The 25,806-nt window shown below is 34.2% G+C and overlaps 1 protein-coding gene and 1 long non-coding RNA gene across 3 annotated transcripts in view; one reads left to right on the forward strand and one right to left on the reverse strand.

The window, feature by feature from the left end:
* Positions 1-19,917, forward strand: part of amon (amontillado) — a 273,648-nt gene extending 253,731 nt beyond the window's left edge. For both annotated transcript variants that reach the window (XM_067116245.1, XM_067116246.1), the window contains exons 6-14: positions 2,621-2,697; positions 6,520-6,608; positions 7,432-7,607; positions 9,354-9,566; positions 11,911-12,011; positions 13,039-13,272; positions 13,439-13,603; positions 13,833-13,950; positions 19,604-19,917. In XM_067116245.1, the coding sequence (XP_066972346.1) occupies positions 2,621-2,697; positions 6,520-6,608; positions 7,432-7,607; positions 9,354-9,566; positions 11,911-12,011; positions 13,039-13,272; positions 13,439-13,603; positions 13,833-13,950; positions 19,604-19,765 (1,335 nt within the window). In that variant the 3' untranslated portion in view covers positions 19,766-19,917. The remainder of the gene's footprint in view (positions 1-2,620; positions 2,698-6,519; positions 6,609-7,431; positions 7,608-9,353; positions 9,567-11,910; positions 12,012-13,038; positions 13,273-13,438; positions 13,604-13,832; positions 13,951-19,603) is intronic.
* The window catches only part of LOC136845845 (uncharacterized), a 71,419-nt gene continuing 55,756 nt past the window's right edge, over positions 10,144-25,806 (reverse strand). Inside the window, exon 3 of the long non-coding RNA XR_010855271.1 lies at positions 10,144-11,269. This is a non-coding gene — a long non-coding RNA (uncharacterized lncRNA). The remainder of the gene's footprint in view (positions 11,270-25,806) is intronic.

Below are 25,806 nucleotides of genomic sequence, written 5' to 3' on the forward strand. Positions count from 1 at the left end.
CTTCGAGTAAGTGCGATTGGAGAAAGTCTTGCGGGAATGTGCGCCAAAACATTCTGGACTTTTGGACATACGTGGTCCCTAAAGAAGAATATTCGTAATTATACTCGGGGAAGATAAAATTCTGATAAAGAAAAGTTTCTTAGATTATGTGTCAGCGCGCGGCACGTGGAAAACCAGGTTGACAGATGAAATGGTGAAGAGAGTAGCTGGAGGTATATCTAATCGTAATCTGGTTTAAGTAAGAATCAGATAAAAGCTTGAGTTGGAAAGGAAGAGGTAGATATGTTATAAATGTGTAATTAATATGAGCGAGATTGATGAGAAGGTTATGAGATTAGCTTATTAGGAGAGTGAGGATGAAAAATGGTCTCTAGTTTCGACTAATGCGGATGGAGTTCTTGGGAAGTATATTACATTATATAAATAAGGGCCATACAGTCAGTAAGGCATGTTTGGAAGAAGGAATACAAATGAGTGGTAGTAAAAGGAGAGTAGAAGTAAAGCGAAGGAAAAAATATTATTCGAGATGCAGTTGTATGGCAAAGGAAAAGTCACATATCGGGTTACAATGAGAGAAGAGAGAGAGAGAAAGAGGAAAAAAAGCAAACAATGAAAACCGAGGGCTAATTCTCGGCAAGTACTTAGAGAGTGGAAGAGTAAGTAGTTCAATTAGCGCAGCAAGATGAGGCCTGTCTGGAGGGACCACGATCCCTCTCCCCTTGGTATATCATGTCTCAACCATATTTTCCTATTAAAGTAGGGCGTCTGGCATAGGGAACAGATGATTACAAAGAAACTACGCTGCTCTAATGAAGTTGTCTGAGCATTTTTTAAACGTACTGTATGAAAACCCGTATGTTGTGTATAAATTCCTAATTAGGTTACATAAATAGGATTCATCCACTATTTAGTAAAGAAAGGATCATCGACTTATGTTTATATAAAAGAGTTCAGAGGGGTCATGCTTGATTCAGAAATATGACGAAGAATGTAACAGCGATGTTTCCTTGTTTCCCTCGCAACCACCTAAAGGAAACCGCTTACTTGTAAAATTTAGAAGGAATAGTAAACAAATTGAGTTTGAAGCTGCTTAAGTTTTCGCCAAATTGCATGGAACTAGACCTAGTGATTCGATAGAAAGTGACTTGATAGGTAAGTGAATATACGGGGATAAGAGTGATAGATGCATAGCAAAAGTTTTCTGGTGTATTTTCAACATAAGACAGCCAGAAGATTTATTAGGGATCGCAAAACCTCACGCGCACTTCAACCGATGGTGCTGCCATCTATTGACAGTTTTTACCATATTTCGTAATGCATCACTCAACACTGTTTAGGAGGAACTCCCTTGGATTGCATTTTTTCCCCTGCCGTGGATGCTATGTGCTAAATGTTATTTTCAAAGATGCAGTTGGCTCTGACAGCTCGTATAAATAGGAATAACGTTATCGTCCAAGGGGTAGCCTATCAGGTGATTCGAAAAGTTAGGAATTAGGAAGATGACGCAATTCTTCTTTAGACTGTGAAATCGAAAGGTGTTAAAAGAAGCCCAAGAAATAGCTTTTTTCATAACTTTTTACAGATTTCATTTCATTTATATTAAAAAGACTAAAGTCACGGTCTAGGTGTCTACAGTCATTGTAAAATTAATGGATTTAATAATGTAAACAGGCAAATCAAATTTACCAACTTCACGTTTCTGCACAAAATTATGTTTATTCAAAACACAGTATGAAAAGGGAAGGGAAATCAAAAGTATAGGCTATTGGGAAGTAATGTAGAATTCTGGTAAATTCGTATTACATTACATTAATTGTTTTAAAAATCCAAATTACATTAAAAAAAGATTGCCATTAATGCCTAAAATTTCCTTTCACACACCCTAACAGCACTTTATCTTTTAACACTTTTTTGACATTCTATTTAAAAAAATGTATATATACATATATATTATATATAATATATATACTGTATATATATATGTATATATATATATATACTGTATATATATATATATATATATATATATATATATATATATATATATATTGTAAATAGAATGTCAAAAACAAAAGTGTTAAAAGATAAAGTGCTGTTAGGGTGTGTGAAAGGAAATTTTAGGCATTATTAGCAATTATTTTTAATGTAATCTTTTTTGTAATGTGAATTATTAAAATAATAATGTTAGTATTGTTCACTGATAATTTTAACTGAAAAAAAAGAAAGGATCCTCTCTGTGTACTAAAGCTAAGTATCCAATTACCTGAGCAAACCTCTGAACAGTCACTTATTTTCTTTGGCAATATTTGGTGTAGTTCCCAATTTCCCGCTTAAAATATCCTTGGGAAATATATTTGGGTTTTCCTCTCACGCATGCAGCGCATAAACTACAAGCATGCATAAATATGCAGGCATGCTCAACGCATGTTTATATATGCAACTGAGAATGGCGTGATGACACTGAATATGTAGCATGGAAGGAAATATGGATATATTTGGCTGATGCTTTTTTAAGCCGAAGAAACTATTATGAGAGGCAACCTAAGTAAGCGCTTTAAACTCTTAGGATTGTTTTATATTTCACCGCGTTCTAATCATGATTTTATCTCTTGCCTTTCAGAACGCACCAGCCAGTTGGGATTTCAGTAGCAACGATCCGTTTCCTTACCCTCGGTATACTGATGATTGGTTTAACAGGTAACGAGACAATTATTTCTCATATGTGTTTGGTATAAGAACTCCGTAACTACAATAATTTTTTGGTTTATAAGTTTTAGAATTATATGTCTTAGAATTAGAGTATATCAGACCTGAACTGTTAATATGTTCATGTTCTTTTAAGAAGTGTTGAACTTTTTTTTTATATAAAATTTAACTTTTTTTGATAATCACTGTCATTGTTTATTTACTGTACAACATTGTCCTTCGTAAAGGTTTTTAAAATAATCACCATTATTGTGTATTTACAACATTGTCCTTCGTCTTCAATTTAGTACCTAAATCGAGTTTTTTTTGTATATTAATTTTTTGCAAAGAATTTGTTGAAAATATTTTAGCTTCTTTCTGTTAATAAATAACACACCCTCTCAAGTGACGATTTTGTGTATATGGCCGCTTTCCTAGATTTCTCGTAGACGTATTCCTTTCCTCTTCACGGGTGATTTTCCCATCATAAAGGTTATTTCGTCAGCTATTGTAACCCCGCCCCATCTCTAATTTATCCCTCAAAAAAACCCATTCCTATAAACTAAAGGTTTCCTAAACCTTAAACAGCTTTCAGCCTTCCCTTTTCGTATTCATGTCCCTTCGTTAAAGCAGGATTAATCTTTGTGGGCGGTGCATTTTCCAGCTACAGCACCTTTTCCTTAGATAATTGTATCGTGCTTGGTCTAATTTAGCCATCCCTCGTAAAACTCTTTGCAGATTATAACTCACTTTTCCAGATACAATCCTTTTTTTTATCTTTGACCCATTACATAACTAGTAATTGTTTTACAACCCATTTTTTTTAGCCATAAGCCCATTTTCTCAATCCTGGGCTCTAGTGACCATCTCATAGCAGTGCTGTTAATACCTGCTAAAACCATTGGTCATTAGCGAAAACATTTATTTCTAAGCAACGCTGTTAATTGATGAATGTCTCCTGCACTATATCATAGGCAACAAAACTTGAGGAGAATCTTCGAAAGGCCTGGTACTCCTTTTTTTTTTTTTTTGTTAAAGATAAACAGTGGAATAATAAAATACAGGAAATTCCATTGTTGCTTGGATACAAATTTGGTATTTCTTCAAATAAATTAACTGCGATTGATGTACCTGGTAGTTCTGTCAACTGATGTGGGTTACAACTAGTGTGGATAGTTGCTGAGAAGCGGAGGGATAACTCACTAATATCACACCTCTGAGGGGATACGCCAGTTTTTCAAGTCCAGAAAACATCAGTCTAGCCACGGATTATCAGTTTATGTAGAGGAGATCTATAAACTGGACTTCCCTTCTAACTCCGTTTCAGACCAAGATTCTTATATGGGGTAGGATTTCGTATTTGTATGAACACAGTTCCGGGGAACACACAGAAATTATTCCTAAAAACTTTTGATTTGACTAACCACAATAAATGCAACAGCAGCGGGAAATGGGCAGAGGTTATGTAAATTCACAGGAAAAAAAAATTATTTAATGTTTCACTACACTTTACAGAAGGGGTACCTGACAGTGACTGAGTTCTGCGAGCATTAAGCTTTTGAGCCCTTGGATACTGTGGGGCTTCTAGAGATCTAATCAACCTGCAAAATTGCTCAAGGTTGAAGTTAGAGAAGGCTAAATTGGTTGAACTTTAGACTCTCCGAAGTTACATTAGTTAAGTTTGTGCGCAGCACAGACTAAATTGTCCACGTTTAAAAGATACCCAAGTCGAAGTTAAATGCACCTGAAAGTTGTCAAGATATACATATCCCTCTCAGTTAACTGATAGCTATATTAAAGTGAAGCCATTTGGAAAAAGATATAATATCCATTGACCGAACGAGGTAACTTTCAAACTGTTAAAGGTTAATTTATTAAAGGTCAATGTTTTTGAAGGCTAAAGTAGCAACTTCCCGATATAAGAGGTACATAAGTAGTCAGGTTTTAAATGCGTGAAGATTAATTCAGGTAATCTCCTTTTAATCCATTATGTTCCGAGAGGCGTGCCTGTCTTTACTCTTGTTTCCCTCGGGTCTGGGACAAATAAGAATGTTAGTTCGCCATTGGTCTGAGCAAAAATTGAGAACGGAATTAATGAAGGGTAAAGTAATTAGGTTCGATGCTAATGAAACTAAGTTAATTAAGCGTGAGGCAGTAGCCTATTCATTGTTGGAAACTGTCACCCTTCTTTGATGCCTATTCCAAAAGAAACTTTGTAAGGTAAAAATATGTACATATAAATTTATCTAATAATGATTTTTTTATGAAAGCCATCGTAGAAGATGCTGTAAAATAGTAAGTAAACAGATATTTATTCAACTAAAGGAGTATTTCCATTCCCTTGTAAAAGGGACCAATCTTTCTAAGGTATTGAAGTTATTCGCCATCGTATATCGTGCTGAAACGCCATTTACTGTATCCTGGTACATTATCAAGCAGTAGGAGAAATGAATAAATGACAATTTTTAAATATACAATAATGTGGTACAATACTTTATCTCATCATTCTTCGACTATAATTGTTAATACTGAATTGTAATATGTAGAAATGAAGTAAAAATATAGGAATGAGTTAGGAAGAGTTGGTGAATTCATCTTTTGAGTTTTGCAAAAGTTGGTGAACTCATCTTTTGAGTTTGGAAAAGTTGGTGAATTCATCATTTACTCACTTAAATGTCACCTTAACACTCATGCAGTATTTGCCAGAACAAACAAGTTTTCATTGAGAATGAAAATTCTATCTCGAAATAACGAGAGAAAAACCCTTTCCATTTCACTGGTTTCATTATATTTCCCAACAGTAATTTCAAATTTTTCAAATTTCAGAACTTGATTTCACTTTTAGTTTCCTCATAGCATTTTGATAGTATGTGAACCGATATTACCAAATTACTTCATTATGAGAGAAAGAGAGGTTTAGGACCTTATTTAAGTGAGCTTCTCAACTCATAAAAGGGTTGCTTAAAAACGTAGTAGCCTGTGATGATTTTAATAAATTAATAACTGTAGAACTATAACAGCAGTAACATTTAGCCAGCGACAAATCAAAGTTAATAATTGATTTATATTTCAAGACAACAAAAGTCAATCGAAAGAACAGGACACTTGAAGTGACGTGACGTGAGTCGTGACAACGCAAAAAAAAAAATAAATAAATAAATAAATAAAATAAGTGGTAAGGATTTGCTGACCAGTTACAGGATCATCATATGTACCAGAGGCAATGTGCAGTGATACCAACTTCTCACCTCAATACGGAGGAAATAGGTACACTAAACTTAGTTTCAATTATTGAAATTTGAAAGTCAAATATCTGTAATATAACAGGGCCTTCAGCAATAAATCGGCATTCGTTATATCGTTTACAAGTTGAGTGATTCAGCTAACTGTTTCTGTAGGTGTTTCATAACCTCGGAGTGTTCTGACTAGTTTCTGGTTCTTTTAGTTACCATAGATTGTATATAGCAGTAATAGCAGTGGCAAGTCCTCAAACCAGTAAAATGGGAATGGGTTGCTCAGACCTATGGCAGTAAATGTCAGGAATATCGAATGTCCATAAACTCGTAACTCGGCCTCATGTCTGTCAGTATGTTCTATTGGCACGTTGATCTTGAAAGACCAAGAGATTTCGTATTTTGAAATGTCGTGTAGTTCGATCTGACAGCCGTGTTAGCAGAAGGCTCATAAAAGCAGAATGAAGCCTTTCGAAAATATGATCTGTCTTAGAAACTCTCTCATGACTCTCTTAGTAGGGAAAATCTTGAGAAATATAATGATTCTCTCTTCCCTAAAGTATGCAAATGTGACTTTTTTACATTTGATTTTTTTTTTCAGCCATGGCACTCGGTGTGCGGGAGAAGTTTCAGCTGCACGGGACAATGGTGTTTGTGGTGTTGGGGTCGCCTATAACTCTCTAGTAGCAGGCCAGTGTTATTCGAATTCTTAAGACCATTCTTATTTTTTTTTATGTCCGCAAAGAATATTTTTATACATAACATCTCAGTGCAATATTACATTCTGCAACTGAGATGTCAGTCAAAAATGATCTGATTTCAAAGCGCTTTTGTAACCCTCTACAACCTGTTTTGCAAAGTTATTCATGGTTTAGTAATAATAGCACCATAAACCTGTTACACTTTTCTCTAACTCCTTAATTATTGTTACTTTTAGTGCAACAAGTAATAATCAAACGTATTTTTGCCTCTTGGTAATTTAAAATTAAGTTAGCTATTTATTCATATATATTTTCGATTTGCCTCGTTGCACATCGGTTACCTTGTTTACCTTGTTGTGTCTTTAAAAAATTATATCTCATGATAATGCAACTACGGTGCACAAGAATGAGTGATGTCTTTTTCAATAACTTCACTTACCATAAAGCTCAGACTTAATTTGATTTGTTTTTCAGTTGGTAAAATACTTTGATATATCACGTAGGAACAGTACTGACCAAGATATTCTGTTCTTGGTACCTAAATTAGAGTAAATGGAAACTATATTCTTTAGTAACTAAATCAAACTAACTTAACCATTCTGTTCCTTTTTTGCCTAAATCGGCATGATTGAAATCACAGTTCCCCATGTCTACATCCAACTATCATTAGCTTTATGGTTTTCGTGGTCAATAATAGCGTCTTAATCAAACCACGTTATGCAACCTTTATCAAATCATTAATAATATGGTCATTTCATTGGCCTTAAGTTAAAGCTAATCTAAAATGCTTGTCTTTCACGTCTACATTGCAGGTATAAGAATGTTGGACCAGCCATACATGACTGATCTGATTGAAGCCAACAGTATGGGTCACGAACCAAATCTTATTCATATATACTCAGCTTCCTGGGGACCTACTGATGATGGAAAGACGGTTGATGGACCCAGAAATGCAACAATGAAGGCCATTGTTCGGGGAGTGAATGAGGTTGGTTCTCTCTCTCTCTCTCTCTCTCTCCCCATGTCCAAGAAGCATTAGTTCACTATCAGTGACATCACTAGGAGTTGAAACATTGATAAAATGGTAACATCAGCATTACCTTTATATGATTAAAACATGAACACGTAATGCGGTAACAGAATTAATCTCTAATGATTTTACTGTGTAATGGTAATTGCCACAGAACTTTAAGCAAAAGGTAAAATTTTTGTGAAAATTAACCAGTTTACTAGTTTTGCAGTATGGTAAAAATTTAATTTTTAACACATTCTATTTTTAATTGACAGCTTTTTGGTAATAAACTAATTGATAATAAATTTCCATCCTGATTACTTAAAAATTAATATCAACTTCATTGATCTCGTACCATTGATAAATATAATTTCAGTAACAGCTTAGCTTGTTTTCTAAAATATAAAATTTATTATTCCTGTACATTATGTACAGTATACTATATAGTTAAATGTAAATATTTATGCAGACTACTATCATATATATATATATATATATATATATATATATATATATATATATATATATATATATATATATATATATATATATATATATATATATATATATATATGCAGTATGTAATATCTGTCAATAAATATATATATATATATATATATATATATATATATATATATATATATATATATATATATATATATATATACTGTATATATATATGCCTTATGTAATATATATTTAAAATCAGATAAGTGAAAATACAAGACATAAAGTAACACTTTTAATAAAGTAAGCTAAGAACACAACATAAATAACAAATCACTGAGGTCATTAATGATGTATGTGGGCCTAGACTTTGGACAGGTACTAGTTTAAAATTAAATTTTACCATCTACAGAACCATAACTACTGCATATATATGAAGCTTTTCAGTCTTTACAGAAATTATAAATGTAAAAAAAAAAGTAAAAAAGATAAAAGTGAAAGATGGTCAATGTAAATGCATATAGTGTATATACCAGTATTTATAAATTTCTTGTACCATCCATAATTTGGTTCAATTTTAATACTCAAAGGGTATATATAGTAGGTAGCAGTGCTCAATTGTTTACAGTAGGCTACCTGCAGTATAAAATTATTACATATATAAAAACTTTTAAGATATGTATACTACCTAATTAATATAGTTAATTGTTTATATATAGTTAACTACTGCTATCATAGCCACCATTGTACCGAGTTTCTTCAGGATACATAATGTACAGTATGTGCATACTGTAATATTATATATATGTATATATAATAAAGAGGTGAGACTTTTTCAATTCAAACTTATTTATAAGTTTCTTAAGCAGTCATGCTGGAAATGTATCAGTCAGGCTATTGACAAAAAGTTGACCATCCATAAAAATATTTTAAAATCTATTTATATTGTATATCACAGATACTGTAGCTGAATGAAAACTTAGGCCCTTCACATAATATTAAATGTTTAGACCTATAGTGCAGTAGTTATCTTAGTCACCCCGAAAAAAAAAAGATATCGATATCTTTTTAAACCTGCAAAGTTAAACCCCTGATACATCCTCCATTTTCATCTTCCAAACAACTGACAGCCGTAGAGTATCTTTGAAAACCTAGATCACTTCTGACTCAGTAATACGGAAAACTTAACGCTCAAATTTTTGCAGTGTTGTGAAATGCTGTCAGCTTTTTCTCTCTCATGTAGTATTCTTAATTTTTCTTTCTTTTGATCAACAGGGTCGCAATGGACTAGGTAACATCTATGTATGGGCATCTGGTGATGGTGGTGAGGACGACGATTGCAATTGTGATGGATATGCAGCCAGTATGTGGACCATCAGTATTAATTCAGCCATCAATGATGGTTCAAATGCTCATTACGACGAATCTTGCTCTTCTACTCTTGCATCAACTTTCAGTAACGGTGCTAAAGATCCAAGCACAGGCGTGGTAATTTTCTCAATTTATTTCTTATTATTAAATATCTGGAGACTGTAGGTTATTTCTTATTGATATACACTGCACTGTATACTGTATGTAATACAGTACAGTACAGTATAAGTACTTGTTACGTGAACTGTCAGATATCAGTCAATGAAAAGTTGAGTGGCGCAAGATCGCATCTGGTTATTTTGTGATTATAGTATTCTTTTGCAGATCAGAATCCAGTTCCTCAGTAATCTTGGCTGATAAACCATTGTTATTTTGATATATACTACATAACCAGTGCCTGTACAGCTAACATATTCTATTAGATGGAAACTCGATTTAATGTTGGAATGTTTACAGGTAGATGTTTTTAAATCACTTCTAAAAATTCCATTTTTGAGAATGTAAAAAGTATACTCTTCATTTTAGACTTTAGCAGAGGCAGAAACAACAAACACTATTTCAATACAATTCTCCAGAGCTGAAGGTATTAATCTTCTTGAAAATGCATCAGATCTATTCAGGATTATAATTTTCACTAATTTAAGAAAATATGTGGAAAGTAATGTTGTGGTTTACTGCATTAAAAAATCTATTACATTTTCTTAAATTTTAGTATATTCTGTACAAGATAAACATAAGCAACTTTACAATGAAGCTCATCATGATGATTAAAGCACTAGAAACACTTTCACCCTATCTCAAAAAATCAGCAAAGAAATTCAGTATTGGATATTCTAGAGATTCTGGTGTAAAACAGTGGCTTATTCAATAAACAATGCAATTAGACATAAAAGTGTTGAGGCAGGTCATTAAAACTATCAATAGCTAAAACATGGCATTTCATGTTATATTTTGCTCACATTTGCATTATGAAAATATTACATTCACTGTATATTAAGGAAACATAAATCTGTGAAGGAAAAAAGTTAGTTGAATTAATATTATATTTGAAAAATTTATGTACACCCTCAGGGAGACCATATAGTATTTTTCAGTGCTTCCAAATCTTCCTTAATAATCATGTTAAATACGGAATAAAATGGCAGCTGTGATAATGAAATTAATCATTCTTAATGTAAGATCTGGGATCATTCCTGGAAAATGAATGCAATATTAAAATGCCATTAAGGATAAATGATCAGTTACTTATGTTTTTAGCTAAAGCTACCCAAAACTAGCAGATACAATTTAAATAGAGCAGAAAAGGATGAAAAATTAAGATTGCTAACCAAAGCAAAAGCAGAAAAGTATCATGGGAAATTAAGAATGCTAACTAAAACATAAAGGTGAGAAACTTGAGAATTCTGTATCCTGGTTGGGGATGTCCATGCCATTAGTTGCAAAAAAAAAAATGTTAAATGTTCCTTAGTGCTGAAGTTTCATTGGAATGAAATAAAAAAAAATCGGAATCTTTCACCTGACCTTGCTAGCTCATATAATACTACTAACACCAAACAGTTAAGAAAATAATTACTGTACACACCTTTTAACTTCTGGCTGATGTAATAATAAATTAATAACAGTACTCTAAGTATCAATAGTTAGGTTTTAGATACAGCTAAGGCCATAAGTTTAATCTCACTGTCGAGAATCCTGTCATTCCTCTGATCTCCGACTGTAACTTTGAGACAACCTGTGAACTGGTGTGTCAGGATCTTGAATTTCGTGTATAATATTACCACCACAAATACAAGCCCAACCTTAACTTTCCCCACTGTAACCTGAAAAAAAGAATAAGAAAATAGTTTAATCAATTGGTCTAGCATGGTTTTTGTTGAACTGGAGTACTCAAAAATTGAAAATGCTGTAGAATATTTTGTCTCGATCCTATTCATTTCACATATGACTATGTAATCCCTCCAGGAAATCACAAGTTTAATAATCTTTCTTTCAACTATCCAACTTGAAAATTGACACTCGTAGAAATTATTAGAGAGCTTATATCATTCAGTCTTACACATATTGCCTTTACCTGTAGTATCACTGCAACAATTGAGTGATGGAACTGTTTATAACACATCCTATTATAGCATGGGATCAGTGAACTCAACAGAGGCGTATCCACCACAAAGCTTGGTTTGCCTTTGGATGTCAGCTTCTTTTTCTTATACTGAATTATTCTCTCTCAGTTGACATTTTTTTATTTCTTTAAAGCACTTAACCAAAATAATGAACTAAAGTGCTTAGCCCATCTGCAACAGTTTCAGCATTAGCATATTTTCTTGATATTACAAGCTTTCTGTCATGTTTTCAACCCTTTAATTTGGTGAAGAGTATCAGTTTTAAAATGCACTTTCTTGTAAGTCACATTAAACCTATGAAAATATTAACAAGAAATCTATTTTGTTTACCTTTCAATCAGGCAACAACTGATCTCTACGGGAAATGCACAAAAACACATTCTGGAACTTCAGCAGCTGCACCGGAAGCCGCTGGAGTTTTTGCTCTTGCCCTTGAAGCTAAGTGAGTTCATTGTTGACTGGCTGATTTTTCCTAATAATTTTGTCTGAACAACTACCTTTATATTACAGTATTTGATAACATACAATTTATAGTTAATCATATCACTGAAAGTGCAAATACTATTCTAATCACCATGTATTTAATGCCGCCAACAAGATGAAGCAGTTTTAGTCATCCATTTTCTATCTTGTCATGGAGTAATACAAGTATAATTTTTTGGTTCAGGCCATTTAATATCAATGATAAAATCATGTCATTCTCAAAATGCTTTGATCCAAATACGTAAGTGTTGCTAAAGCCATACAGGTTTATTTTCTGGAATTTAGTCAACCTCTCTATCATTTTTTAATGAATAAAAGAATATAAACTTTCATCATGGATATCTTAATATGATTCCAGTATGAAATCTCTCATATTAAAATGCAAATGCGATGTTTATTCGATATTAAAAGGTCAGTACATACTGTGTATGAAGACATAATGAAACTCTAGATTTCTTATACATATTGGAAAAGTGAAAACATCAGTTGTAGATCTCGTTTCTGAGAGTTGTTTTAGTACAGTATATCTATAAAAACCAAACACTGAATGGATTTAGCAGCAAAGTAATGACTTTGTCTCATATGAACACTGATGAACTGTATAAAAAGTTATAGCATAAAGAGTTTTTAAACATAATTTTGTTTCCTGTCAAGTTGATAAGAATTGTCTATGTTCAGTTAACTGGGTAATCAATATTTTCTTGTTTGCAGAGTAAAATAAACCATAGGATTGAAATTCATAGATATTTTGAAAAATAAACTTTTTTGTGCTTGTAGGAAATGGTATTTCATAATTTTACTGTAAAGACACAATGCAACTGAAGCACTTTTATATAGGCCAAATTAATGTATAGTGCATACTTATTGCTGCCTCATTTTTCATACAGATCGTGATGCTCCACTTTAGATCATTCTGTATACAGATAAATTACTCTTTCATTTTGCTCTGTCTGTGTTTACTCATACAATTAACTTTACATTTGCAGCCCACAATTAACATGGCGTGACATTCAGCATCTGACTGTTCTTACTAGCAAAAGAAATTCTCTCTTCGATGCCAAGAGGAGATTCGCATGGCACATGAACGGTGTTGGATTAGAATTCAACCATCTCTTTGGATTTGGTGTACTGGATGCAGGTGCCATGGTTGCTCTGGCTAAGGACTGGGTGACAGTACCTCCACGGTATCACTGCCAAGCAGGAATTTTCTCAGAAGCTAAGTAAGACTTGCAATTTCTTTTAGTTTGTGATAAAACCTAGAGCCTAAATTACCAACAATGAATGAAACATGAATGAATCACAGTCTTAAACAGTAATGTCATAACGTTGCAAATATCATTGCTTCTCAGTGCTAACAGTCATAATCACCATCATTTTCTATTTAAGGCAAATGTATGTTAACAAGTCCGTAGTAATGGAAATAGAGACTGATGCTTGCGCAGGCAGTGAAACAGAAGTCAACTACTTAGAGCATGTGCAAGCAGTCATCACTTTGAATTCTACCCGCCGAGGGGATGTTGAACTATTCTTGGTCTCTCCAATGGGAACAAAGTATGTCAGTGCTGCTCTTGTTTCCCATACTCCTGTATATTTTAAATATGGCTCTGCATTTCGTAACAGATAAACTTCAGAGGGGAATTAGTTCATTCAGTATAACTGAACTGTGTGCCCTTGAATCAATAAGTTAGAATAGTTCAAGAAATTTCAGCAGTTACGGGACTATTTGTTTCATCTTCATGTTTCTTACGCTTAAGCCTTACGTTGTTCACTTAATTTTCAGATCAATGATTCTTAGTCAACGTCCTAACGATGATGATGGTCGTGATGGATTTACCAAGTGGCCGTTTATGACTACCCACACTTGGGCTGAAAATCCTCGAGGAAAGTGGAGATTAGAAGTAAGTTCTCCATTCCTGTTGGAATTACATTTAATTATACTTACTAATTATTTAAAAGTTTTCTTCCCTTATTAGGTTATACTACACAAAATATATTTGCATTTATTCCCCCATCACTTCGGCTAGTTTTACAAAGTTCAGAAGCAGAATAGAAAAAGTTGAGTCTGGAGGTTTTTTATTTTTATTTTATTTTTATTTTAGACAATGGTAATTTACTCATTTCCCCATTGTTGTCTGGAGGGTATCAAAGGTGATAAATGTCATAACATTTTGAGCATTGAAGTGCAAATAAAAACTTGCTTCATTTTCCAGTGGCATTATAGGCTGGATTTTGAGGCCCCTTCTCTCAACATTTAGGATATCTTAAAAGTGCCATAATATGTGCCACTTTTTTTCAGTATTTAGGATGGTATCTTAAGGTACCATAATTAATGTTGCTTGAGAAGAAAAAAAATCCTTTAGGGATTACTTAAATTTTGGTTAATTCTTTTTTTTTCCTTGGAAACAAAAAGTTTCTGTTTTGATTTTCAACTTTATAATTCCAACAAAAAACCCTGTCTAAAAGACAGGGTTTTTCTTCAGTACTCTGATATTGTTAAAGCAGTAGAATCCTGAGTGTTTGAAAGACACCACATGGTGGATTAGAGCACTTCAGGACTCCGACTTTCCCTTTTCCACACTGGCCTCTTGAGGACGGTCTGTGAGGTTTCTTCTTCCTCTTTCTCAAGGAGAAAAATTAAGAATAGGAGGAGGAGTAGGACAGGAGAGCAATCTACAATGAGAAGGAGGATGAGTAAGGATAAGCTTCTGGTTCCTTCCTGCCCCAGGTTCAAGTCTTGCTTCCCCTTAGTGCAATAATAGATCTAGGTTGTGTTCATCTTTGCTGCTGTCAAAGGAGCTGCGATTGACCTGCTAAGGGATCTCCCATGGTAGTAGGGAAGTGGACTTCCTGATTGCTGGATGGCAGGGAACCCTCTGATCCACAGATCAGGTTGTTAACCTGATTCAAGGCATCACAAGTATTGGCAGCCACAGTAGTCAGAACTGCTTTGCCTCCTGAGTGGACCCTGAAGCAAACCCCAAATTTCCCAAAGCAAGTATTGTCATCTCGCACAAAGAAGCCGAAAAAGCAGTAACCTTGAGCAATCCTTTGTGTTGCGAACATAACAATTTTAGACTACCACATAACCTTGCAAAATCGTGGTAGAAAATCCTTGGAGTTCTGTAAGATCAGTCAAAACTGAACCTACTGTTGCAAATGTGTTTGTGTGTGCTAGCGCACAAGTCCTAGTAAACAACGTAGAACATCTTTTGTGATTGTAAAATCACAGAAAACCTAAGTGCAAATGCCCTGGTTGTATGCATACAGTAAAGCAGTGTGTATACTGCATACCGAAAGAAAGGGTATTGTAGAATGAATGCTCAAGAGAGAGGGTTAAGCAATATTGTGTAAGAAAAAAAACTCCAGGCCTGTAGCAGACCACTAGCAGACCTGGGTGTAACAAAACTGCATATGAACAGATACCCCTAGCACTCACAAGTACTATAAAAGAAGGGGTATTGCACTTCAACCGTATCCACACTGATGAGGAGGAGGTTGTAGCAATGACTCAACCGCACAAGCCAAAATAAGGACTGGTGAGGAACCAGCGCAGAAGCATTGAGAAGGTGGGCCAAGATGAGATTCTGAGTAAACTCAGTGAGGCTCATGACAGCTCAGCAAGAAGCTAGTCGATCACCCATAGGTGCTCAAAGAGTTCCTGCCTACCCAGAGACTGTGGGGAGCATTCGCTTGAAGCCCTATGCGACCTCGTGCAAAAAGGCCACCTGGATTTCCCTTCTTCCTCCCACAGGAGGAGGAGGCAGATGAGCTCAAGGAAGAGGTTGTAGTGGAAGGACAGTGTTTGCACTTTTCCCCTCTTTGCTCTGGTCTTCATTCTCTATGGAAGTTGGAATGTTCACTGCTCTGGGGCATCTTCCACAGGAAGAAAGACAGCTGTCAGAAATTCAAAATCATTGAGCTTCTAGTGGCTGCAGCAACAAGAGACAGCAGTCAACATCTTAAGGGTTACAGCGACAGACTTAGCAACTGACATCTAAAGGGTAGTTGTATGATTCCAAACCTCCAGCCATACCCACCTCTTGACCATATGAGGGTGGGGGGGTAAACTCAGGGAAGAAGAAGGGAGGTCTTTGGCAGCACTGGAAGGTTACATTTTCTACCAAGAACTTCACAAAAGCAATAAAGTCTCCCCTAAAACAGCAACACTGCTAAATCTTGAAGGCAGATGAATATTAAACATTGGAGATAGACATAAGAAAAAACTGAGGGGATGAAGGGTCCACATGCTAACACCCTTCACACCTCCAAAAATGACACTATTTATCAAAAATAAAAAACCCAAACAAAAAACATATATAATTTCAGCTTAGCATTCAGGAGGAGAGCAGCAAGATGCCCTCACATGGTGATAGCCAAAGAAAGAGTGCTTTGTGGCAGTGGGCGAGTGAGGGTTATTCCCCCAACCACCCCCATAACCACCAGTTAACAACCTTGTTGCCAAGTTCAACAGTCATTCCAGCTCACGCTGAGAATATTCCTATATAAAAGGTTATGGTTTGTATTTCTATAGGAATAAACCAGGTTCTGGTACTGGATAAACCGTGTTAGAAATCTGTATAAGTTTCACTCTCTTTTTTGAATTGTTTGAATGAATTTTCCTGTCATTCACCTCACTCTTGTTTCCCACTGAGTTTCAAAAAAGCTTTGATAATTTCTTCTAAGGAGTTGCATTGACTACCAATGTATTTTAGGCTTCATTGCCCTACAGTAACTCGAGTGGATGTTGCTTATTTGAGAGGCAACCAATCTAAATCATCTGTTTCCAGAGCCATTTGGTCTTCCTTATCTAAAATCATACCTGTTGTTCATGGGGGAGCCTTGTCAACACCACTTTTCCACTTTTATTTCTTTGGAATTCGACCAAGTTTGGACTACATTTGTCCAGGTGTGTTGTTTAAAAAAAATAAGATTGGTCTATGTATTTTACTTTATTTACAACTACAAAAAGACAAGGATTAGAAACTAAAATTTTGAGTTATTTGTTGATAACTGGGTGTAGAGAGGTATGTTAAAAAAGCCAAGTTCTCATATAAATGCTTCCTTCAAGATCAGTTGCAAAAAGCATGAGTAAAGTATTGTTAATTTCTTTAAAGAAACTACAAAAGTTTTGCTATTTAAAATTAATTCAACTTACCAAATTATCTTACATAAAGATTAATAATTTTTCATGCTTTAAAGGGGGAAATCTGTTTTTTAAAGGTGCCATACAGTGATGTGGAATGAATACCTAATTTAGAGAACAACAAGATGCAATACAGAGATGAATTTCTAGGTCAGTGAATGTGATAGTTAGGTAAGGATGAGCCATTCTCAATCATGGGTAACTTAGTAAAATCATGTTACCACATATGTTCAGTCAGTCTTCTGTAAACTACAATAAATTCAGTAGATTTTGTTTCATGAATATATCTTGAAAGACATTACATATGTGTCAAGGAATTAGTGGGAGTGGAAAGTTTGAAAATTACCAGTCAGACCTTACCCAGAATATCTTTGTGTGTTTGCATTTATATTTTTTAATATCGGTGCCCAGACAGATTGTTTCAGAGATCTGTTCGTGTATATTATACTTTACTTCTAGTACAAGGGGACAACAGAAATGAGAATGGTTCATGGTAAAAGCAGGAAAAATATTGCAATAACCTGGTATTTGAGTTACATCATCAGCAAAGTGTTAAAACATCATTGGTTTTGGAGAAAGAATTGAGCCAATGGAAATAAACAGTCATCACCATATAGAGGCATTTTGGATACCACAAAATTACTACAAGAATAACATAATACATGACATATTACTTGACATGTAATTACTGCTCATGGAACTTGGCAGTGCATCGACTGCCACTGTCTTGTAAGCTTCATCACCCTGAGGTAACTCTGTAGATGTTACTTACTTGATGGCCAAACTATTTAAATCCCTCCTCTGTATTCCCAGACCCAAATGCTCTTCCTTTAATTAAAAATCAAACCTGCAGTTCATGGGGGTGACTGTCCTTGTTACATGGCATCTGTAGTGTGTTAGTGCAGCTAAATCCCTTGCAGTTTCTACAAGCTAGAGTGAATTCAGTTACATTATTCTCTCATTACATATTTGCCACCCATACTTTGCTGCTCCAGATATTGCTGGTAAGACATAAGGTTGAATGCAATTTTTGCATGAAGCCACCTTCTCACAGACTTAATGATACCTGAGGGAGTTGGGATGTCAGCTGACTTTCCACTGTAGAAGATCAAGAATGCCTTCTCTCTTGGATAAGCTACATCATAAAAAATCTTGGGCTTTATTCCTGTAAAGATGAAACTTTGTGTTACACCCAAGAATTACATGAAGATACAAATGTGCTTTCATACGAGACATCAGCAGCCACTGTCTGATTTTCCTTTGGTCCTAGCTTGAGTGGAGAGACAGGGGTTGGGGGTGGCCTTATCAGAAACATAAATCTTTAATCTCTAGAACATTGTGCACAGCTTAATGACCTGTCCCTTGGTTCTACCACTCATGAGCAACCTTTATACCTTTAAAAAAGCAGTTGCTTTGCAGTTTTTGATATTCAAAATAAGAGGCTTAATGATCTTTCAAGCGTGAATGATAGGACAAGGTCTGTCATCACCAACTAGCACAGTATAATTGGCGGTGGCACACCTCATGCCCCCTTCCAAGTAGCTTTTCATACTTATTCAATACATATTTGGTACCCTTGTGGCATATGCTTTTGCAAGTTGTTCTACAAGACCATAAGATATGTTGAATGTTGAACAAGAACATCACCGTCCAGGACAAAATGAATCCCATTATCTGAGATATATGCTAGGACATCAGGTCCAACAAGGTCCTAGATGACATCAGCAAGGACTGGCTTATCTGCTACACAGAGCAGAAGAGATGAAAAAAAAAAAAAAGGGGGTTGCTGGTGGTAACCTGCTTGGTTTGTGCTTGAGGGGCAATTGAAGTTAGATTTCTATGGAAAATTGATCAGCGTTTGAAATAAGAGCATTGGGTCTACATGGACTTGGACTTGCTATCCATGAACACTAATGGATGACTTCAATTGAGGTTAACATCTTAATAAAAAAGATACCAAATATCAACAATATGCTGATAAACCCCAGTGATAAAGAAAATATAATAAGGTAATAACCAGAGATATAAAATGAAAAATACCACAAAAACTTGCCAATAATCAGTTTGAAAGTGAAGGAGAATATGACCATGGGTGTGGGATGGGCTTGCCGTACCAATGGAAGTCTCTCACATCTTGAATGACTGCTTATCTCTTCACAACTAGGTCTGCTGGTTTTATTAAGCATTAACAAAAGTAATCAGTTTGTAAGTCAGTTGAGCACCATAGTAACTGAAGATCACTTTTGTTAAAAAACAAGTAAAACTGACAAAAAACTTTACTACACCCAGTTCTCTTTCTCTTGTTGAATTAACTACTGAAATCTCATTGCCATAATATGACTAATTGTATTATATGCTTCAGTTATAGTAATTTGCTCTCCGCCTTATCGCCTTCCCATCTGTTTCAGGCTCAGTTATCAAGCAACACTCCACAAGATGGATGGCTTAAAGAATGGACATTAATGCTACATGGAACCAGGGACGCCCCATATGACCACCTTTCCGTCAAAGACCCAAATTCAAAACTTGCTATAGTTAAGAAGGCACATGAAGACAAGAAAAAAATGTAATTCCATGGAAAATCGATAAACATATGAAACAGAAAAGTAGTTAATTATTAAATTTGCTTCATTGATTCGAGTGAATGACACCTGCAGATCCCTCTGACTGTAGTGGGAGGCAAACGCAGAGAAAGTGCAAGAAAACTACTGCCACATGTAAATGAGTTCAAACAGCCACTTCAACACAAGGTTGCATTGATCTCTGAATTGGTGGAGGAAGTAAACATTGGTTAGTAAACTTAAGAAAGAGAAGTAGACATAATATCTCCTTATTACAATATGCCATAGAAGTAGCCCTTTTTGCCTAGTAGCTTATTGGCCCCACTGACATAGATCCCAGCCCTACGTCAGTGGGGCCTTGCTCTAGTGGGGGCTGCTCATTCATTCCAGATAACCCTTAGGAAATGGAAGTCTTGAGCCTGCTTTACCATAAAGCAGAAACAAGTACAGTATAGCTAAATCAACAGAGTCATATATTCACAGAGTAAAGTTAGAAAGTGTATTCTTTTAGAAACTACATCACATTAATATATATATATATATATATATATATATATATATATATATATATATATATATATATATATATATATATACATATATATATATAATATATATATATATACATATATATATATATATATATATATATATATATATATATATATATATATATATATATATATATATATATATATATATAAAATATACAGTACACACATAAATAATATATATATATATCTCCATACAGAATATATTATACACAGATACCTCATCTTGTGGAAACCACTTTATGCAAACTCTGTCACAAACAAATCTACACACACACACACATAATAAGACAAAAGATGATGGTACAACTATGTTTCAGATTGAGGATGGTACAACTTTGTTTCACATTGCAAATACGGTACTTGTATAAATTTTTTTATTCATTTTAGATAACACCCTAACTCTATAGTAATGGTACCTTGCAGTCAGTTTTTCCTAGTTGTGCAGGCTCAAAAACCTTATCTAATGACTATAATTTAATTCCATTCATTACAGACCTGATGTTTTCATCTGCCAATGCAATGGCAATAGATAGTTCAAATCATCTGGTGATTGCTGCTCAGTGTTATAATCAGGAGAACATTCATCTAGTCAATAGATAGCCATTGCTTCTAAGTTGAACAAATTAAATTTTTCAATTGTATTCTCAATTCTAATAATTTCATCCTTATAGCTTGATCTAACAACTTTGTATGTAACAATGAATATTCCTCATTCACCACAACAAAAATGTAATGGTAACAAATGAATGAAAAGTGATGTTAATAGGTTAGTGTATGTGGTATCTATATATTTTTCTGTCATTAATAGCAAATTCTGTTATACGATCTATTGCTGCCACTATAGTCCCCAAGCCCTATACATTGTATATATTATAATATATATACACTATATCATCTTTCATGTGATGTAATTTGCCTAAGAGTCATAGAAATATTACCTCAGCACATGCTGAGATATTAGTTTTACTCGTCACCAATAGAAATTCTTCCAGTAAGTCATCTGCTTCTTGGTCTAATATCTATGTCTCAAGATGGCTTTTTCACCCTCTCTACTTCCAAACCCTTCATACCTTCTTTCTTTAAGTCTAGACATTTAACTGCTGAACAGGCAAACATACCCGTAATTTAAGCTCCAAACATGAGAGAAAATAAAAAATAAAAAAAGGACTCAAGTTACTCTTCTGCGGCTCTTATACATTAATCAGCATGATTGCATACACTAATGGAGTTTGTTAAACCAACATGAAGAAGTTTGAAGTATATTGCATGACAGTTAAAGGACTTAGGTTTGTTCCTTGACTTATATTTACTGATGCCATATGATTACAAAATAAAAAAAAAATAAAATGCAAAAGTATTTGTGAAAATATGGTATTGGAAAGAGAAGAACAAATAGAGTGCAGAACTAAACACTGCTCTTGGTACTGATCATGGACATAAGTATACAGTATTAATGGCTTGAGAAAAATGCACAGATGATCAGGAACAATATGTCTTTGGTTAATATGTAAGAGTCTGAGAAGAGTCAGCTATGGGAAACTTGCTTGAAAACCTCTCAGTATGGTGATGTACTGACCAATCTACAACCCTGTAGCATATCTTAATTTTTACACTACTTAAATTTTAAACATGTTTTTCAGCTTGAACATTTTTAAATAAAATCTTAAATACACGAACATTTGCGCTAGGCTCATTTTACTGGCATTTTATAGCCACCTTTTCTTAATTAATTTTCATCATCCAACCGAGAGGTTTCTCAAGACAAGGTATGGAATGCACACACACACATGTTACTCAGGCAAGTCATCACTGATTAGTATTGCCATCAGAATAATAGTAAAATATTCCATGATGCTTTCAAGTCTATTACACCACGAAATTTAATTTAGCTTTGATAGACAACTTCTCCATTCACTGACAGTATAATTGCAATATACTTTTTTATTCTCACTGATGCATTTGATACAAACTTTCTCTCAAATATAAATTTCATTTTTTTGCCAACTCAAGAAACACAGTATCCTTCGTTCTATACTAATCTAAGCAATATTTATTATAATTCAATTAGCACACAAAATAATTACACTTTGGTCATGACTAACACGCATAATTAAATGAAAATGCTTTTGTCATTCAATATCTCTAAATAAAATCATATTAGTTCCCTTTGAAGACCTAAATGGACTCTTAGCTAAAACTGCTAATCAGTAAAGGTTTGCTGTAGTGATGTAAAAGTGGGAAGTACAGTAATATGTTTAACTGCATAATAAATATTGACAACTTTTATCACATGGTCTTCTAATTACATTATTTTTGTACTAACTTTTCTTGACAATGGACCACTCAGAGTATATCAAGTTTCCTTTGAAATTTTCATTTGTAACATATTCATCATTGAAAAGCAAAAAAGAGAAATTTCATCTTCCTGACAAGAAAATAATTGAAGTTTGAGAAAATTCTTCATTACAGATGTTGTTTCGCACTCACATCTGACTGTAACATCTTTAATGAATCATAGACTCAACACTAGTAATGAGCTAAAACTTACATGGAATTTCACCTGATCAGAAAAGACAATGATAATATCGATAGCAAAATCATGTGTAAAAAAAAATCTTATAATAATATAATGATAACTCAATTTTCTTTCTCAGACACTTGAGACCAACCAAAAAACATGAGGAAAAAGTGTTCCCAAAATTTATTTTGACCAAGAATAGCAACAACAGAGCATGTATCTATGTCAAGATGTATTTTCAATGTATTAACTTGGAAGAAACAATGAAATAATTTGGCCTTCCATTTCTCTTTTATTATTGCCCTCTCTACCAATTACTTTCCTTTACTTAGAAGAGGGAAGCACATGTAGTGATGGGTTCATAAATCAGGTCAGATCTTTAGCGCAGTACCCATTTGAAAGGTTACTGAATTCGTAACATTTCTTTTTATGTTCTTTATTTGGTGTGGGCTCTTTAAACTTACTGGACTTACCAGTGCTCATACAAATGCTTAAACTGTCCTTAAGCCATTCAGCTCTTTGAGGATACTGTATGTTTTTTAAGTCTATCTATATAGAAGGATAAGCATAAGATAACTCCCATTACATGCAAGTAGTTTGCTAAATAAGCAATTATTAAACACACACATATAAAATTTCAAAGATAAAAATAGTATATCCTATTGGAAAATTAAAACAAATTCTTCCCTGAATAATTACAATATTAAGTGTAATATTGATATGGTGTTAATAATAACAATACCAATACAACTGATAAACTCATTATCATATAAAAAGTGCAAGGAAAATCAATTAATCTCTTCATGTCTTAAAAATTTGTAAAAAAACCAAGGCATGTCACACCCTCCCACAGGTACCTTCCCTAAATCAATGAAGAGGTCTCTAGGTGCCGTTTCTCCAGCTGGAAATTTGTTTATGGTATGGTGCACATGCAATCATAATATTTTTGTTTCATAGACTAAAGCCAAAAATTGTTTAGCCTTTTAATTTGTTGAAGAGACGAAGACCAGACTAAGAATTATTAATTTAGCAATTACAGTAGTAGTATTTAAATATGAGGGCTGGCATTGCACAATAGTGGTGCAGACTTTTTCATTAAACAAACCTCATACAAGTTCACTATGTACATTTACATGACCAAGTGGCACCCAAACTAAACAGGACATGCCCCAAAACACATTAGACTTAACAGTGGCTTGTAATAACTTTTTGAAATATATTTTGTCCCTGTAAAAAGTACAAACCAACTCCTTGACAATTACTGTACGTTTAATAACAATATACAACTTTAGCAAATGACTCCATGACCCTTTCAGCTTAAAGAAGGATTTGCCCAATTAGTTGGTATCAACATTAAGTCACTGTTTAGTTCCATAAAAAACTTCAGGTTCATATATGGTTAGTTCACTTAAGATGCCTTTTCTAGAACTGCATTTGAAAAGAAAGGTTCAAGGTCTCATTAGTAACAAGGGCCTCAAGAAATAACTATGAATAGTTATGGCTGGGCTAGACAACTCTAATTTTACTGCAAGTCTGATCATACAGGTGGACCTGATACAACAATGATAACTACATACAGTAGCATTTCCCTGGCTACTACCAAAGGGTCAGTCTAGAAGATATCAGATTACCAGCGAGTAATATTTTTGATGCAAAAGAAAAAAAGACCACATTCACCAAACAATACTCTGAATAATAAGATTACTGTACTCTAAAACAGAAATTCATATTTCACGAAGACTGATTTCATGGAGATAATATCTTGCTCTAGAATTTTCTGTGAGAATAATCTTTTGGACATGGAGAAAGATTTTTTAAAAAATGAAGAAAAGAAAGTCTTCCTCTAAGACTTGGAAAACTTCGTCCATAAAAAGAAGAGTGGAATGATTAAATTATTCTTTCCCCTTATAATCTGATTTCAAATGATGAAACTTGAGAGTGTGAGTCAGCACCTGATTCCTTCTGATGAAGCTATTTCTTGGAGTGTATGCTCTGTCTTTGACTCTTACATGAATTGAAGGCTATGGGAATAACAACTGTAGTAGGAAGTCTCTAAGAAACCTCTAAATTTATACCAATAGCATGTTATAAGCACTAGTTGAGATCTTGACTCTTGTCTACATCTATATATGAAAGTGGATGAAAAAACTGGAAAGTAAAAGTGCTATTCTATGCCTCTGGATTGCTAATTTATTGATCCCTAACATATTCCTTGAAGGATCAGTTATTCATACAGACAAATTAGTGGCATGATATGTTTCATATTTCCCTGAGTCTATGGCAATAATGGGGAAGATTACTGACAACAAAGATGATATGTGACTTCTAACCTCCATTGTTAAATCATAGCAAACAGAACCTTATCACAAGGACTGCTGGAGGACTAACTGAGGGATGATAAACAGAGGACTATATACCATAAAGGATATTCAACAAAATATTTAAATAATATTAACCTACATGCAAGTATTCATGTCCATACATACAAAATGAGACAAATTGAGATCAACAATAAATAATTAAATTTAATCAGCAAACAAATATAAGCTATACAGAGAGCAATACAACGAAAACTAACACAATGATGTATGGTACATGGCAGCTTTCTTACATTTCAAAAACTTACGAGCATCAACACCAGTAACACAGCATTAAAATCATGGAAATGATTGGCCTATAGTACTAGGCAGAATGACAACCTGGCACATCAGACAAAGGTGGATGGTGAGGGTCCGCAAAGCTAGCATCTTGACTGTTCTTTAGACTCTGGAACTGGAGGCTACAAAAAAGTTCTTGAAATAGCTTGGAAAATGGTGCAAAAGATCTTTAACAAATGCCCTGAATCATATTTTAAAGCAGCGACAGGCTGTATATTTTGAAGTTCTGAGAAAAAAGAAAGCTTGGAGTCGAAGGTAACTAACACTATTTTTTTTTTAAAGGACTACAAACACCTGAATCACCAAACCATTATCAGTAGA

Source organism: Macrobrachium rosenbergii, chromosome 14 (genome assembly GCF_040412425.1).
Source record: "Macrobrachium rosenbergii isolate ZJJX-2024 chromosome 14, ASM4041242v1, whole genome shotgun sequence".
In the NCBI taxonomy this organism is placed as follows: domain Eukaryota; kingdom Metazoa; phylum Arthropoda; class Malacostraca; order Decapoda; family Palaemonidae; genus Macrobrachium; species Macrobrachium rosenbergii.